Source organism: Prinia subflava, chromosome 4 (genome assembly GCF_021018805.1).
Source record: "Prinia subflava isolate CZ2003 ecotype Zambia chromosome 4, Cam_Psub_1.2, whole genome shotgun sequence".
Classification (NCBI taxonomy): domain Eukaryota; kingdom Metazoa; phylum Chordata; class Aves; order Passeriformes; family Cisticolidae; genus Prinia; species Prinia subflava.
Genome location: NC_086250.1, coordinates 22,971,142 through 22,989,161, shown reverse-complemented (window position 1 = coordinate 22,989,161; position 18,020 = coordinate 22,971,142). Strand labels below are relative to the sequence as shown.

The 18,020-nt window shown below is 37.1% G+C and overlaps 1 protein-coding gene across 6 annotated transcripts in view; it reads right to left on the bottom strand.

The window, feature by feature from the left end:
• The window catches only part of TNRC6B (trinucleotide repeat containing adaptor 6B), a 139,005-nt gene that overhangs the window by 100,822 nt on the left and 20,163 nt on the right, over nt 1-18,020 (bottom strand). For all 6 annotated transcript variants that reach the window (XM_063395963.1, XM_063395964.1, XM_063395969.1 and 3 more), the window contains one exon: nt 4,408-4,475. In XM_063395963.1, the coding sequence (XP_063252033.1) occupies nt 4,408-4,475 (68 nt within the window). The remainder of the gene's footprint in view (nt 1-4,407; nt 4,476-18,020) is intronic.

The following is an 18,020-nucleotide window of genomic DNA, read 5'->3' as shown; positions in this document are numbered from 1 at the left end:
AAATGTTAAAGAAAAGAAAGATACTATTACCAAATCTTAAACAATTTTGTGATGCTCATTGATTCCAATCTCATCCTGGTATTACTGCAATTTTGGAAGGTTTCATTAAAAACACTTGCCTCAGAATCTGTACATCAGACTATTAAGCCAGGGGAAAGCTTATTCAGTAGGTCTAACCAATGACACATTGTAAATTACAGAAATGACCTTGTTTTGATACCTTTCTTACAATATGAATCACTTCCAGATGTACGAATTGCCAAGATAGTTGAAGGCTTTTCTCTCCCATTACTACAAAACAGCAGGTGGGGAATAGCCATCTGAGGTACTTCAAACAGCAGTAGCAGCTTGGCTTATCTTCCTACTAAAATTGAGTATGAACTTGGCTCACTTTTTGTCTGAACAGCTACTGTCAAACAGACCTCTCCATGTGTCAGGAAGAGTAAAACATTTATCTTATAAAAAGGAGTAGTTTTTCATTACCCAGTCCCTTTCACTCAGATTAGGGTGCATACATTTCTGGTTGTGACAGCAGGTGGTAATTTATTAGCACAGGCAGAGTTGCTAATTAATGCTGCCAGAGCTAGAAGCAGAACCTCAATTTAAGGACTTTAGCAGAATTCTTTTTCCTGCCCCTGTCCCTGCTCATTAACAGAAGTTTGACTGTTTTGGAAAGATGTTTCTGGATCACATTTGCCTCTTAATCTTTGCTCCAGCAGCAACAAAGTAAAAGCCCTATTACATCTGATAAGGGCACAATAGGCTGCTGCCATGTAAAATGTAAATATTTTTTGGGGGGAGATAATATTTACTCCCTAAGTATGCCAGTTCAGGTCAACATCTTTGTAATGGATGAAAAGATGAGAGAATACCTCTTAAAATATGTTCACTTGTAATTAGGCGTAATGACATCTTTCTCCATTGGGAGGGAGCAGGAGCACGATCTGATACTGCCATGATGAGCTCCAGCAGTCCAGGCAGGCTCACTTCTTCTGAAGTGCAGTTTTTAGCATCAATCACTTCACTGCTGCACAACCATGACACCTTTGTGACACATGCACTGCACATAAACTGCAAATCTTTCACAGGACTGAGATAACTGTGCCCATTCCATTTCTCACTTGTACTAAGGATTTTGAATGGATAACTTCCTCATAATTAGCTTAAATTGAAATAAATTATGTCCACGTTGTAAATGATCAGTTGAAAATTTCTGAAGACCTTGTATACAGTTTAACCAGGTAATTCCTTCCCATAAATGTAACAGGTATCAGAAGACAGCACTTCTCAGGTATCATCTACAGTTCAATTAAAAATCTTAAAATGCTGTAACTTTAATGTGGTAAGTCTGTCCAAAAGACTGCTCCGTACAAAATTGCAGCAGGGCTGTTTGTCATTGCTGGGTTTGTTTGCATTTTTGGTGCATGTGTTTGTTTAATACCAGAAGGCAAAAATGCCAAGTTTTTATTCCTGAATCAAGCTGGGGAAATAATCTGTTCCATAGAGTGCCAGAAATCATCCAAGGATGCTGGCTCCTTGTATTCAGTTTTGAAGCTATACTTTAGCAAAGGAAATTTCGTATGAAACCGTGGCTAGGTAATAACTATTGCATCAATTGAAAATCTCTCAGAAGCATCTTTTTATTTCTGTTCCTTCATTGTCCAGTAAAGCTTTGAACCCACTGACAAATAGATAAATAGATAATCTAGATAAATACTAAGAAAATTGCAGGCCTTTCCTAGGAGGTCAACACTGGCTGACTGCTCTGGAACTCTGGTGCAAGTTCGTTCCCTTGCTGAAACCGTATCTCTGAACACTTCCTCAACAATCTCAGTGCAGAGCTATTCAGGCCAGGCTGCCTAACAAAATGCAATTAAATTACAATGGCCAACTTTCCTGAAAAGTAAATTAGAAGCAGTCAAAGAAAAAACATTCTATCTGCATAGCTATAGTGGCAGTAAATACTACTAAGTCTAACAACAGCTGGAAAGGGAAGGAAGCATCTTCAGTGGTAAAGCTATTTCTGTAGAGAACTCCTGACTCAACATTCAAACCTAGAATCTGCCTTTCACTAACAAGCTCCAATTTTTTTTCAAACCAACTAGGAGGACAACAGTAGACATGGGTACACCAGATCACAGAATCACTGCAGAAGGATGGGATCTCTGAGATCATCAATCTCATCCCTTTGCCCCAAGCATGGTTAACTAGAGCAGGGTGAAGCAGGATTGGGATTGCCCAGCTGAGTTTTGAGTCACTTGAAGTGCTATGAATGCACAACTTTTCTCGGTAACCTCTTCCAAGGGCCTGACCACATTTAACAGTAAAAAAAAAAAGAATTTTTTTCCCCTCTTGTGTTTGAGTGGAGTTTCCTGTATTTTAGTAAACAACGACTTCTTGCCTCTCTACCAGGCACCACTGGCTCAGTCTTCTTTAGTCTCCTCATCAGATATCTATACATATGGATAATAATATCCTCTCCCAAGTTTTCTTGTCTCAGGGCTAAACAGTCACAGCTTTCCCTGCTTCTCCTCTGTCAGATGCTCCAGAGTTTCTCACTGTGCTCTTTCAAAAACCCAGTCCAGTAGATTGATGTCTAGCTAATTCCCACTGCAAGTAAGTAATAATACAAAGAAGTAATTTCAGATTTTTTCTTTCTTCTCTTACGATAAGAGGTCAACTCTGTCAGGGCAGAGAATTTTAGTTAGTTAGCTGAAAATTTGATACTGTGGGTAGAAAAAAGTTTCAAGTGATTGATTTAAATTTAAGAGCAATACCCACAATTGAATTTTGCTGGCATTATGCTACCTGTTGCATAAAACAACTACCTTCAATTCTTTGTTCCATTACTAAAATTGCTAAATTACTAAAATTACTTTGGACTTCAATCAAAATATTGTTAAGAATGATACTCCTACAGCAGAATCTGTATGACAAGGTTCCAGATGCCACCTGAACACAAATTTATTAGTTAAAAAATAAAAATACCACCTATCACTAATCTCATATTCTTTAATAACCAGAGTTTTTGAGAAGAGAGATAATATTCATTTAAGCCACTTGAAAATCTCCAATTAAAAATCACATCAACTATAAAGTAATTCTATTTTCCACTTGCACTTAAAATAAGACACCTAACAAACACAAGGCTATTACAAATCCACTACAATATCCCACATATTACTCACAATAATAATGTACTTCACTAAACTACTAGATATGTAAAGAAACAATTCAGGAGATCAGAAATCTAACTCCTAATTTTTATTTCTGCATTGATTTTTCTCCTGGAACTTTCTGAAAGTTTCTGCTTCAACAGCTTTTCTAAATCTTGATATCACAGTAGGTTGCCCAGTCTGAATAGATCAAAATAACTATTATTTTGAGAAGCTTGACTCATGTTCATGATGGAAAGAATGTGTATGTTCAGCACTAGAACTTTGCTGTCCTCAACTGTCTACCTCAGAAATGGCTTCTCACTGTCACAGATGCAGTGCACTTACGGTTGCCAGTTTATCTAGGAGGCAAAGTAGACCTTTACCCCAAGTCACATCCCAGTAACAAGTGTAGTGCAGATTAACAGGAAATTCTCATGAGGAGACATACAATTAGGCTTAGGATAAAACGAGTTCTGTGATCTAGATTTTTCAAACACCACCTTCTTGCTTGCTCCAAATGACAGGAAAAGAAAAAAATTAATTACTGTATCAAAACTGAATTACCATTGAATTAACTAATGAAAAGAATATGGAATACAACCATCACTAAAGTACTTCTAGGACAAGGCTGTGTTCTTCCTATCCAAGCAAAAACCTGGGAAAAAGTCCAACCAGTACTGGATTTTAGTTTGACATCATATAAAAAAGCCTTTTCCTAACAGAAATCAGTCATTTTCTTCTCTGATCAAGCTGCTTTCCCTAAAATTCTGTGTACCAGCATCTGACATTGTTCATCCTCAAGAGAGTGTTGTGTTTGTAATTTTTGATCCTTTATTAAAATGCATTCTAAAGAAATAAGGCTCATAGGACCAATCTGCCATATGCAAAAACAAAAGGAAGGCCCTGGTTCTTTCATATTTCACGTTATTTCAGTGAAGAGCAGCTGTATAAAAACTTCATGTACAAACTCACTATGTCAGTGCCAAGCTTCCAGAATGAGTATCACTTTTACAACAATTTCTGATCAATGTTTTGAAATTGCAATGCATATTTCTATGCTTTTACATTTAAGGCAAAGCAAACCTGTCTTTTTTTTTCAGCCACCACCCACTATTATATATATATGGATATTTAAGGAACCAAAAGGGTGAGCACCAAGCAACCAACCAATGCTCCCAGCATGTTTAAACGAGAGTGCTTCACACCATTTACTACAATAAGGTCCTTTTTAAATAAACACGTAACTCACTGTTTGTTTTCTTCACCAGGAGGTGGAGTCTTGCCATGCCCCTCCATTACAAAATCCTCATGTTCCATCTGCAAAGGCAAGCATTGCAGGTCAGAAATTGGTGGAGCAAAACGCACATCACCTAAAGTGGCCCTTTTCACATGCAACAGCTCAAAACAGCCACTTTATCACAGTGGCTGGTCCAGAACAGATCATGTAGTTTCTTAGCAACATATATACATCTCCAACCCCATTGCTATGGTATTACCTCATAGCACAAATTTCAGAAAAATCTTGCAAGGGAAAAAGAATGATTTAATGGCTATACCAGAATACTATCAGTCAAGGTAAATCAGTTTTAAGTTCTGCTCTGTTAAGGACCTTCTCTTGTCAGTGTAAGTATTATTTCTACCAATTCTTCCCTATGTATAAAGCAGGAATTTAAAAAAAGGTTTATCAATGCCTCTGGAAAAAAAAATTTAGAAGAAACTCATTAAGCACAGAAAGAAATTGTTGCAAAAGCAGAGTACTTCTTGTGAAAAATAACTTTTCTTTGAAGAAAGACTTTCACTGCACACACTTAGCAGTGTAAAAAAGAGGCCTAAGGAAACTTCAAATAGATGCTGTTTCAATGACAACATGAGGTACGTATTTCCTTTGGCTCTCTTGTTAGAGGATTCCAAGGGCAGTAAAGAAGTTCTATGTTTAATTGTTTGCTTTTAAAATATCAGTTTTGCTTTTAAAATATCAGGTTTAGCATAGATTTTCAGTAATTTCTTTGGAGAGAAAGAAGAATTGCATTATATTTGCTCATTCATTAGTTATGCGCTCTTCATTTAATCACTTAATTCAGCCAGAAGTTCTTGCACAGGTAGCAAAACATTCTTCTCTTTATTTAAAAATTCAGCACATGCAATTAGTATTTTATATAAACTTCCATATACAGTTAGCAATGCTCTACTTCATGTGAAGCCAGCAAACAGGTCACACTGCAATACTCAGTAAGCCACACAACAAAGAACTGAATCATAATCTCACATAAATCCATGCCACTACATTAAACTGGAAAGAGGAGAGAAGCAGTATTCAGTTAGTTAAGATAACACAGCTTATTCAGTCTTCGAAGGGGCAAAACCCCCCCAAACCAAACCAAAATCCATCAGCCACTTCTCTTTGTGCCCCTGTCCTCCCTCCAAAAGAGTCAAGTTCATTCATTTGTACATTAATACTTTTGTCAGGTCAAAAATACATTCAAAACCCCAAAATCTGTATATTGACATCAAACAAGGATACAAGAAATTACATTATTTGACTGCCCAGGGACAGCCTTAAGCAAAACCATGAATGAACCAACTAAGTGGTGAGCTGTAAGGTGCTAATGACATCCATAAGACAGACAAGTCAATCAAATATGTGTAGATTCACATTTTTAAACACGTACCCCCATGTCTCCCAGTCCAAAGAGTATTTTCATGTAAAAGCAAAGTTTGAAAACACGAGAATTTTTATTTACAGTTATTAAATAACTTGGACTTTTATCTATGTATTACCACCATATCAGACACACAAATCTATTTATACTTCAGTCCATATCTGATTCACAAGAGCTCTGACAGCTGAATTCACACCTGCCTAGCTAAAGACATGCATTCCACTTAATTCTGTTGTAGAAAATGCTGAAACACCAAGTGTGTCAATGGGTGAAATAGCTACAGATTTGTGGCCACATTGCAAAATAGCATGGTTTTGTAAGAGAGAATAAATGTTTAAGAATTACTCGTAGAAGGAGGTATTTTAGCCTGTTGCCGGTATGAAACAAGTACAATTCACAGGAATGGTAAACAACGGAACAGTTTCTCGCCAGTACTGGGAAGATGAAATGCAACCTTTGGGAGTAAAGAAGTACTACATACAGCATATATAGTGCTAAACTAACTAAGATTCCCATGTAAAAGAGAAATTCAATGTAATGAAGATGTAGAAAAGGAGGTTTCACAAAAAAAAAAAGTGTAAAACACCATGATTTCAAGCCCAACAAAAATGTAGGAATGGGAAATTACTTTGTTAGATGATAATCAAGAAATCTGTGAACTTGTAGAGCATCACCGGAACAAGGCAATCACTGAAGCATTGCTGATAAAACTGTTGCTTTATTATGAATTTTATATAAAGAACACTAGTGACATCCCAGTTCCAGCATGCTTACCTGTCAAAGTTTCATTTCAAAGAGAAGTGGGCAAATAATGACAAATAACAAAGGACCTGAGATAAGAACAAGATGGTTGTTCCAGGCACAATCTATTTTAAAACTCCTGGAGAACCCCAACTGCTTTAAGAAATGTTAAATCAGTTTGCTGTACTATAGACAGGAGACAGAAGTATTTGAAATTACTAAAATCTGCACTATAAAAAACTGTAGAAGATACGGTACAATGGCACAGACACTCACAAGAAGTTCACCAAAAAAAATCATCACTGAGTGAGGAAGTACTCAGGAACATGGAAATTATTCAATATACAAAATAAAGATTAATTGGTAGAGTTTCATTGATAAATAAAGCAAATAATAAAATGCAAATACAAAACACTTGCACCTGAGAGGCCCTGGCAACAATACAGGCTGACGACTGGCTGGGAAGCGGTTCCATGGAAAAGGTCTTGGCATAAAGCAAGCTTATTGTGAGCAGTGTGCCTCGTCACGAAAGGTCACCAGCATCCCAGGCTTTACTAAAAAGAGCCTTGCCAGTAGATGAAGGAACTGACTGCCACCTCTACTCAGTGCTTATTATTCCAGACATGGTCTAATGCACCTTGTTTTGAGCTCCCACAATACAAGAAGTACACCCAGAATGTGGAAACAATAGCCACCAAGATGCTCAAGGAGCTAGACCACTTGTCCTTTGAGTAAAGCAGAGGAAGCTGGGCTGATTCATCCTGGAGAAGAGATGGCTTTGGGAAGACCTTAACAGCAAGTGTCAGTACCTACAAGGAGGTCAGCAAGCAGTGAGGCTCACCAGAGGGATACCCTGTGACAGGACAAAAAGCAGTAAGACTATGTTCAAACTAAAGAAGTCCAGAATGGATACAAAGTAACTTATTTTCACCTCATTTTATGAGGACAGTCAAGGAGTGGAACAGACAGCCTAGAGTAGCTTTGCAGTCTCCTTGCTTCAAGTTTTTCATGGACTAAGTAGGTAAAATCCCTCCCAATGTGGTCTGACATCATAGGTAATGCTGCTTTGAGAGGAGGTCAGACTAAAGATCTTGGAAGGTCCCTTCAAACCTGAACTTCCCAGCAATCCTATGAACACAAGAACAGATTTCCTTTAACATTGAGAGATAACATCATAACATAAAACACTGCTGAATTCTCAACCCAGCAAGAACATGCACTTCCATCTGGAAAAGTCTAAGCTTAGAAACCTTAAGCTTATGCAACCTTAGAAAGTTGCATAATCAAAAAACCCAAACAAACAAAACCCCCAACAAAAATAAAACAACCACCTAGAAAATGTAAGTTATGCTGGAGAAATAAATACCGAAAAGTCTGCAGCAGATCTATAGTACACCGTCTTAGAACAGAGTCTATGAGCAGAGACAATAAAGACTCAAACACCCTCCACAACACTCCAAAAACATGAGAGCTCAGAGTAAAAAACAGTGTAGGCAGAAAGGAGATTTCGTATAAATAAAACCCAACATTTGACCTGCAAATGTCCCTCAATGCAAGACAACACAGCACTGAGGCATACACAAAAAAAAGCAGTGTGACAGTATTGTGAGAAACATCACCCCTTTGCTATTACAATATAAATAAAACCCAACTCACACTCAAAAAAACACTTGTAAGAGGATACATAGAGAAAATGTACTACTAAACAGACAAAAAATTAGTTCTTGAACAAACAAATTGCAACACTGAGTTTTACAAGTCTTGGCAGGTTTTATGGCTTATGTACCTGTAGGTACAAAGATTTATCTGTGTATTAGAGGATTAGAAACAACAGCAGTATAAGCTTTTCTGCTTCTGGCAATGACATTACTTTTACAAAGTAAAAGGAGAAGTTGTATATAAAGATCATTCAACCGGCCTGATCCAGTGCAGCAATTTCTGCCTTCCTCTTTTTGCAGAACCTTGACTCTAACTTTTGTTTGCATGCATATGTTAAATGATTTGATGATCAGTGATGTCTATTTTTCACTTGGAATTCTCCAGGTTTTAAAATTTTTGCTAGAAAGTGATATACAGCTTATTTAATGGTCTAAAACTTCTAGAATAAGCTCATAAAGTAATATCCATTTCCATCTTTCTGCAACATTTACAAGTCACTTTATTGAGTAGTTCATATTAATTCAAAGAGATATATCTGACAAAGAGCCTTCTGAAAACAATTTAAGAGCAAGTGAAATTCCAAGCACATTTCTTACATATTCATGAAATTTGCTCTTAGGCCCAGCTATTAATTAATTTTAAGATTAAAAAAAATACTTAAAAATTAAAATGTTTAGGCTTATTTTCCCAATGACAGTAATGACATCATACTGCAGAAAGACCAAGAATGTGATATTTTAAATTTTTGATTAAGTGACTATCTGAGTATGAACTGAAGAGAGGAACAGCACATAAGAGCCGCAAGTTAGCTGAAAATACTCTTTTCTCCACCACCCACAGTTCTTATACAATTCCTATGCACATTTCTTCCCCACAAGTCTCTCAGTTTCCCTTCATTCTGTCATCAGCCTATCCTGTTCAGCACTCTTTGAGTCTCTTTTTAAAAAAACAGGAGCCCAAAGTCCTCGCTAAATTCCAGGCATTTACAACATCCAGCAGCCTCACCAGATCTATCTCACTGAAGTATTCAGAAAAGGCTCTGCTTTCTAAGCCTTGAGTCTCTCGACTCACAGCAGACATAGGTAACGCAGTTGTCCTCAATATGTAGAATAAGAATGGAAGGCGGAGCTAAGACAGAGCTCTTGCGTCTGTTGTATTACTCCCAAGGAAAGGAGAAAAGGTGGAATGGCAGAGGACCTGAAACGCTTTAGCTTCTCTTAAGAGGACTGCAGAGGGAGCCATGGATTCCAAGAGCCAGAATCAAAGCGCGTTCCACACCTGTTTCTACTGGCAAGCAATAGGGAAAGCTTCAAGATTCTTCCCTGCTGGAAGCAGGGACCAGAAATAGACCCTGAAACAGCAGGGGAGGAATTCAATAGAAAACTTTTTTTTTAAGGAACTGCCAGTTGTTGAACTCTGTATTTTATTATTTCAAAGCCTTTTTCTCTAAAAATCCAGGCGCCTGTGAATACCCAAATTTCAACACACTATATTGAGTGTTCTAAATAATAGACAGTTTGTTTTATTTAAGAAAATCTATTCAGTATTAGACACTCAATACTTAACTTTTAGAAAATGAAATTTATCATGAACTTCAATGTAATAAACTATTATATTTTTTGTCCATAAATGCAACACCTGTCACTAAAGTTTTATACTACTCCTTCTAAAAATATCTTCAGTGAAACCCTAATGGATTTTATTAATGAGTAAACCTTATCTCCTAGACAATGTCAGCAATACTCTGAAGAGTCAGAAAGTTTCAAGGGCAAAAGCCTCATCTTTCCTGAATCCTGATGCAAGAAAGCACATTTTCCTAACAAGATTCAACTCTTGCAATTAGCTATCCTAGCCCACCAAAGAGAAACCTAAGCTTAAGAGAAACCAAGCATTTTCTCAGGAAAAATGATAGATATTTGTGAGAAATCCTCTACTTATTATGAAGAGCTATTCATTTGAAACAGTCTTTTTGTCTTCACCAGTACAAAGAAATGTACTAATGCAGCTTCATCAGAGAGCTGCTATGACCACCTTTTTCTACTCATTCCACAGTTCCCTTTCAAAGCTGTTTTTTTTCCTATTTAAAAACCAAAACATGCAACCCCCCAAACAAACAAAACAACAACAAAAAATGCCCAACAAAACCCCAAACCTATCAAACAAAACAATTAAAACCCACAAACAAACAAAAAACCAAAAATACTTCAGTGAGCCAGGAGATGAAGACTCTAAATATTTCACTGACTAGCATCTCAAGCAGACAACACCAAAGCCTTATCTGGCACATGACCAGACACTCTGGTGGGGACCACCCAAGGCCAAATGTTGTTTCTGCAGGTTGTGGCCATCTGCTTCCCATGCTTTAAGTGAAGTGATAGTTTTCACACAACCTACTGCAGGCTCAGTTTAAGACTGATAAATCTGAGGTTTTGTCACAACTGCTTTAACACCAAGGTCCCTCCCAATCATGAGCAGCACCAGTACTAATGTAAACAGGCCATCAGCACTTATTTTGTCTCACTAAATGTTGTTTTTAGGAGAGCTGTGCAACCCAGTCCTCGAAATCCAAACAATTAGTCACTAGTAGTACTGCTAACAGTGGTGGAAGCTGTGTTATAAAAAATAAATCTCAGAGACCATTTGAGGTCTGACAGAAATGTAACCACTACTACGAATGAAAGGAAAGCTGAGTCACCTCTCTGCCTGGCTTCATTATAAATACTTTGGACAAACTGCACTAGGGAAAATTTTACTCACTAGGCGCAGAGTAATTAAATTTTTAATTTAACTTCTTTTAATAAAAATGCAATTTAGCTGCCAACACCTTAATATTTTTTTAGGAATAAATTATTGTTGAGCTAGCATTTCAAAATAAGCATGGAATACTACAAATGGGTTAGCAAAATTAGTCTCAAAATACACTTCTCAGATTAAATCTTCATTTAAGTACACAAATGAAAGCATTAAAAAACCCCTTAGAATCTGTGATTTAAGCTTAAAAGAAAAAAAAAAACAAAAAAAGCAGCTCCTAAAATGAGAAAGCACCAAATATTTTACTGAATCACACAGAGAAAAGTCTTAAAGACAAGGTATGCATGAAATATTGGCTGAATTTTTGGTCTCTTTCAGGACTTTGTTGTAATGTGCAGCATTGTGACGTAACTAAATTTTCACTTGAACCTATTTCTACCTTTTTTTTTTTCTTTCCTCAATTTTGCCAAAGCATTGTCTTGATATATAAAAATCACCACCAAAAAATGTGAACCATCTCCTAGCCCACTCAGTATTTTCTTGAAGCTTTCCAGCAGCATCTATCTAGATAGAGCATTTCAATATTTTTACCGTAACATGGTCCTGACTGTTCTTTCTGTCAGTTACAGGAAAAGTGAAAACTTACTACCATAATCTCCTGCTAAATCACGCTTCACATTCAGTGCTCCCTGCTAATAATTTTTAATGCTAACACACTTAGACCATAGTAATTACTTTCAAAAGTAACTAATCTATTACTGGTGTTTGCTATATGCAGTTTAACAGTCCTTTAACACCTCACTCACTGAAACCTTACATTAACGATAAGAAATGCCAGCATATTAACATAGACCATCATTAAAATGTGCATAATCCATATAGAACAACAGGACAGATTGTCAGTGGGAAATCATTCAATGATTAACCTATGGAACTCAGAATATGTAATTTATGCTACACCGGAACAAGCACAAAAGCTGCAGCAGTGGTTAAACACCAGAAGTTTTGCTATTAGTTTCAGCTATCACCAATTAGTCATCTAAGTAATTGCAGAAATAACCAATGGCTCACTTTCTATGTAATATTTAAAATGTTTGTTAATTAATATTCTGTGAAATACCCAGCAGCTCAGCATGAATTTCCTACTAAGCTTAAATGGTTTCATAAATATCATGAAAACAACAGTTGCACTTCGGAAATGCTAAAAAGGTTAGGACCCCAGCCACATTTCATATTCTACAAATACGAAAGTTTATTTAATATTTTTAATGTATTACTAAGCTGCTAAGTATTTAAAATACAATTGAGTGTGTGTGGGGGGGCCATATACATATATATATATAAAAAACAATTAATACAAATCTTGCTCTGAAAGCAATTTAAAGCACCTAGTTGTTTGCAGCAAGGAACTGTTTTACCTTAAGTCAGCTACCAAAGATGTTAAAGTCACTCAAGTCATGGTATGACAGGATATCCAGAAGTATCATCATCTAAAAGCACCATGGACCAGACCAGTACTAGACTAGAAAACATAGTTTTTGTAATTACAGTCAAAAATAGACTGTTCATTTCATTATTGTATAGGCTTGAATGTTTTAAATTATTTAGGGCTATCTGAAGAGAAACCTAGTTCTGTATCACTAAGTAGGATTATAAGCCCCAAGATACAGGCATCAAGGTTTTGGATGCTATAAGTTTAATTACATAACTAAGGGGTTTTTTTTCATTACATTAATTCTAAAATCCACAAAACAAAAGCATGAGCCTAACTTTTACAGTATTGTCATCATTATGTAATATTCACGTCAGGAACTGAGCATACCTTACCCATAAATGCAGATACTGGAACATTCCTGCTTTTAGGAAAGAGAACTCCTAACAACATTTCCTTGTGAATTTTAAGATTCTGCTTATAAATATAAAAATACCTAAATTAATATAGGCTTGTGTTCTTTTATTCTCAACATATGTGAAGTAAAAGCAAGTGTTTAGATACTTGAGTCACATACTTTTTAACCTTTTTATCATCTCTGTGTGAATGCTTCAGGATAAAAAAAACCCAAAACCAAACACCACAACAAAACACAGCCAGTGCAAATAGAGTTCTGAAGAGTGACTGAAATAGAAGGCAAGTGATAGCTCACAATTAGACACCAAGAAGCAAGAAAAGCAAGAATCAACCAGGATGAGAACAGGCAGTATTCAGTAATGTAAGGGCAAGATTCACACTGATAGATATTAACAGTGTAACAACTTGAAATACAGTAAGGATTAACAGGTGGCCTCAAGACAGCTTGTGTGGCACTGGACCTTGAGACTGAAAAACAGTACAAACCTCAGTGTCTGTGTCACTGGTTTTGAAAGAGCCAAAGTATGAAAAAGTAGCCTAATTCCTGGCCTACCAATTCAGTTCAATAACTGTTTCTATAAATACTAATGAAAATTTTGAATAAAATTACATTTACTTAACACTATACAATACAGAACCTTTCCCCTTTTCCTGTTCTTATTAGGAATTGAGTGTCAGACATCCTGTGCAGTCACATTTTTCATCAAAATTTTGTGTATCTTGATTTTTAGTATACAAAACATTAAAATGGCAGAATTAACTATTTTTTCTCCTTTCCCTTCTACAACACTGAAGCAAAACCACAATTCATAAATACCTTTCTATAAATTACTTTAGTCAAAGTCCCTCACTCCCTCTGAATTCACAGGTTTTTACTTCAAGACATGAAGGAACAACTAGGAGTAGAGAAGGAAATTCTACATTTAACATGAGCATTTTAATTGCATTTTTTGATAAAGAAGTTATCACCGCGGGGCCTGACCAGTAAGAGAGCGACTCGGGAGACAGTTCTGGGTTCCGCAGAGCAGGGCAGGAAGCCTGGGTTTATTTACAAAACCACTTTTATACATTTCCTATGATACCTGTGGATTGGAGGATGGAATTCCCACCTCCCCACCACACTGGCCAAGCCAACTGTCAATCACCTTTCTCCTCCCAACTAGAAATATGTAAACAATGAAAGACAGTTAGCAAAACATGGCCAGTGTTTACATTAACGAGTGCGAAAGACTGCATGTCTCTCCTTCAACACGAACGCTCGGCACACCAGGAAAAAACCTCATGGCAACAAGAAGTCTTCTCCATAAGCTCAAAACTCCTGCCAACATTGAAAGAAATCTGAAAGTACTTCAAATCAGGCATAGAATTTTAGCTTCCTCCTGCAATATTTTACAGCAAAGGAACAAGGGAGAAACCAAGTTTAACTACTATCTGTGCAGTAGACCTTAACTGATGGATCAAAACAGTTGAAATCAGTCACAAACAAGAAGCTCATTGCTTGTTGATATTGTCAGGCTAGTATGGCTGTCAATGCAAAAAGCCTAGTAACCGTTAGTTGCTAATGAACTACCACAAAATATAATCAAAAATTAAAATCATAATCCAAATAATACTAAAGGATGTAGGGTTCCAAGCAGAAACACTGGTTTTCTTTTTCTCCCAGTGCAATGGAGAGGTAGCAGAAGACTTCACTTTGGTATTAGGCAACCAGAATGACCCAGTGCTTCCTGCCTCCCACTGACAGCTCCAGCAAACATGGGAGAACACCATGAGGGTCTTAGCTGGATTTCCAGTTCTGAAGAGATCAGTCCTACAAACTTCCCTCGATTGTACCTGACTGGTGAGCCTTTGCCACTTCACGGTGGTATTCAAACGTTGGATTCAATGATCTTGGAGGTCTCTTCCAACTTTCATGATTCTATGATTCCTTTTCTTTTTTCCTGGTTTTTTTTTTTTGTTTTGGTTTGGTTTTGGGGTTTTTTTTTGTTTGTTTGTTTGTTTGTTTGTTTTGAAAGGAAGAAAAAGAGACCCTGAAAAGCCAAAAACCAGACAGCCCACTCCAATCTATTCTAAAAAATGAAAGGATGCTTTACCGTATGATACTCACTAGCAGATCATTTGGATAAAATAGACCGGATATTATTATCATCAAATAAGACTTCCACATCTGCCAAAACTAAATTAATTTTTAAAAACCATATGCTCATTTGAAAAAACTGACTTCTGCACAGGTTGCTTCCCCTCTGTATAGCACTAACATTAGGTAATTATTGGAATCAAAAGTGTGCTATTAACAGGTGCCAGCTGTCTTTACTATGTTGATGCCATTTTAAAGAAAGTGTATGCAAAACTGAGAACATAAGCACAATTCAACAACCACAATATTAAAAAAAATTAAATTACTAATTCAATAAAAATGTATACATTAACAACAGTGGTAAAAATAAACACTAAAGTGAGAACTGAGTCCAGCAGTAACCTTCCTTAAGCTTAATTTCCAATGAGTTGCCAATGAGTTCGCCACTCATTTTAAGACCGGCAAAGGCAAGCATGAAAGCTGATTTTACAATTGTCTCAGGCTGTTCTTAGGAGTCAAGCGAGAACATCATTTTTCATGATGTCTGACTGAAGGGTTGTCAAATTTTATGATCATACCTGACATAGTGTTAAGGAGTTTGAAGGCCATAAATATTTAAAGTGACTTGCTCAGCTCTACATAAGGCACAATATTATGTTTTCTTTTTCAAAACCAGAGGAAATCTCCTTTTATCTTCAAGGCTTGACCAGGAGGCCTCAAAATACTACCCAGTCCAGGATGTCAGAAAGTCTGAGACACATATAGAACCAAACCAGTTGACAAGCATTTAGCATGCGTTGGGGGTTAGATTTGTTTCTTCTTCACTTACACAATTTTCTCCCATAAGTTGCTAGGAAACTTAACAACTGAGTGCTTAACTAAAACAACATTAAGTTGTTAAGAAGTGGCCAAAAGAGATTGTATCACCGGGCCAACCTATTGTTTTTGGGTCTCTGGGAGTTTTCTCTCAGAGGGGCGAGATAACACAGCTTTGGGAAAGGTAAAAGACAGAGCTGGGAGGGCAGTGGCTTCTCTTGCTCTTGGCATCGGGGAGGACGGTCAGGCTGCCGCTTGCTGCAGGAAGAGTTCACAGCCATCACTCCGTCTCGTCCTGGGAAAGCTACTGTCATCTGCTCATGTACCCAGGAATCCTGAGCTCGCCTTTCTCTTGCCCTGCTGGGCCAGCCCTGACCCCACTGCTGCTGCTTCCTTCCCGCCTGGAGGCTTTTTCTGCTACTCTGTAGACCTGCACTGCGCTGCCCTGCCTGGACATCCCTGCTGCTCCAGCTACCAGTGCAGAGCTCCTCACCTCATCCACCAGCCTGGGCCTTTCCACCTTCCAGCTTGGCCTCTCGGAGTCCTGCAGGGGCACCGAGATCAAACTGCCCTGGGCTTTGTGAAAGAAAGCCCTTGAGGTTCCTGGTTCTGTTTATTACTAATGCTGTAGTTGTTGTTTGTTTTGTCATATATACTAGTAAAGAACTGTTATTCCCATCCCCATACCTCTGCCTGCAAGCCCCTTTAATTTTCTAAATTAGAATAATTTGGAGGGAGGGGATTTGAATTCTCCATCTCTAGGGAGGTCCTGCCCCCTTCCTATCAGATACCTGTCTTTCAAACCAAGACAGCATGACAAATCATTTGTTTTCCACTCTATGACAGAATCTTCATGTAAAGCCTTTTAAGTTATTTTCAGGCTGGCACCACAAAAAAATTAATTCTTGCAGTGCCCAAATACTTATATCCTGATATTCATGGGGACTCCACGAAAGATGATTTTGGTCTCCTCTCTTTCAGAATACTTCATTCAAGTATACCTCATGTCTCCTGCCTGAAAAAGCTGAGAGTGGATGGAGAGGGGTCGGAAATAACCTGACAAATGGAAAAAACTGAACTACGTTACTGAATATCTAAAAAAGGTAGTTCATAGAAAAATGTATCTTTATTAAAATGAGTCACTAGATCATGTAAACATTTGTAAATTAATGGATGCATTTAAATTATACTAGACAACATAGTGAAATACATTTTGCCTAAATTTTTCTAGGACAAACCTTCAACTGTTATAAATACAAAACTCTTCTGAGACAAGGAAAGAGACAGATTGAAGAAACACTGAAAAACAAACTTCAGTGAGTAGTCCAGTACATCATAGAATGAGGAGAAGGACTAGATGTAGTCATGACTTTTTTGCTTAATATGTACTGATCCTGTTAATCCTATAACTACTCCTTTATTAATAACACTAAATACCAGATGCACAATTCCTGATCTCCCACATTCTCTAAATTACAATTGTTTCAAACCAATACCTCATACACATTTAGGTATTCAAAGTCAGTATAAAGAATTTGGTTTTAAATTTAAGCTCGTTCAATTTTTCGAGCAGAAATAAATCTTCACCATTATATCCAGAACTAAGCATGCCAAAGAAAAGCATAGCCTTCATTGGAGGAAAAGACAGTTACTTCAATTTAATTCCTGCCACACAGGTTAAAAAAAAGAAAAATTAAAGCTGTCTATCCATAAATATATGCACAGCTACCTGTTTGTATACACATAAATGTGTGTTCACACACACACACACAAAGATCCTCCCTGTGTGGTGAAAAGAAAGCACCAATAACTATGCTAAAATCAGTAATTATTGCACTATGATGTCTCCTCTCTCATGTCTATTCCCCACTAAAACCTGTAATCACATCCTTTTCTAAAGATGCATTCAATGCTGCAAGTACATCCACTGGTATGTTCTCATTCTTCAGCTCCTAATCTAGAGCCAACCTTCCTTCAAAGCTATTTAAAACTAACACAACTCCTAAAGTATATGCAGCACAATTGCCAAATCCTTTCTCTAATAATTACTTACTTCCTAACTTGGTGCTTACAGCTAAAAATAATGTTTTTCTTAGACCCTAAAACAATGGAAACATCTCTCCAAAGGTTTACCTAGGAAACTAATTTAAATTTGAGTCTTCTACTTTTTCATTTCTCAGTCTGTCTCTCAAACAAAGCTACAGATAAGCTAACAATAATTCAGATTTTTGTGAAATGTAGGGAGCATGTTTTAAACACAGATCAGTTGCAATGCTTACACTAACTCATTAAGTAGTCAGGACTATAAA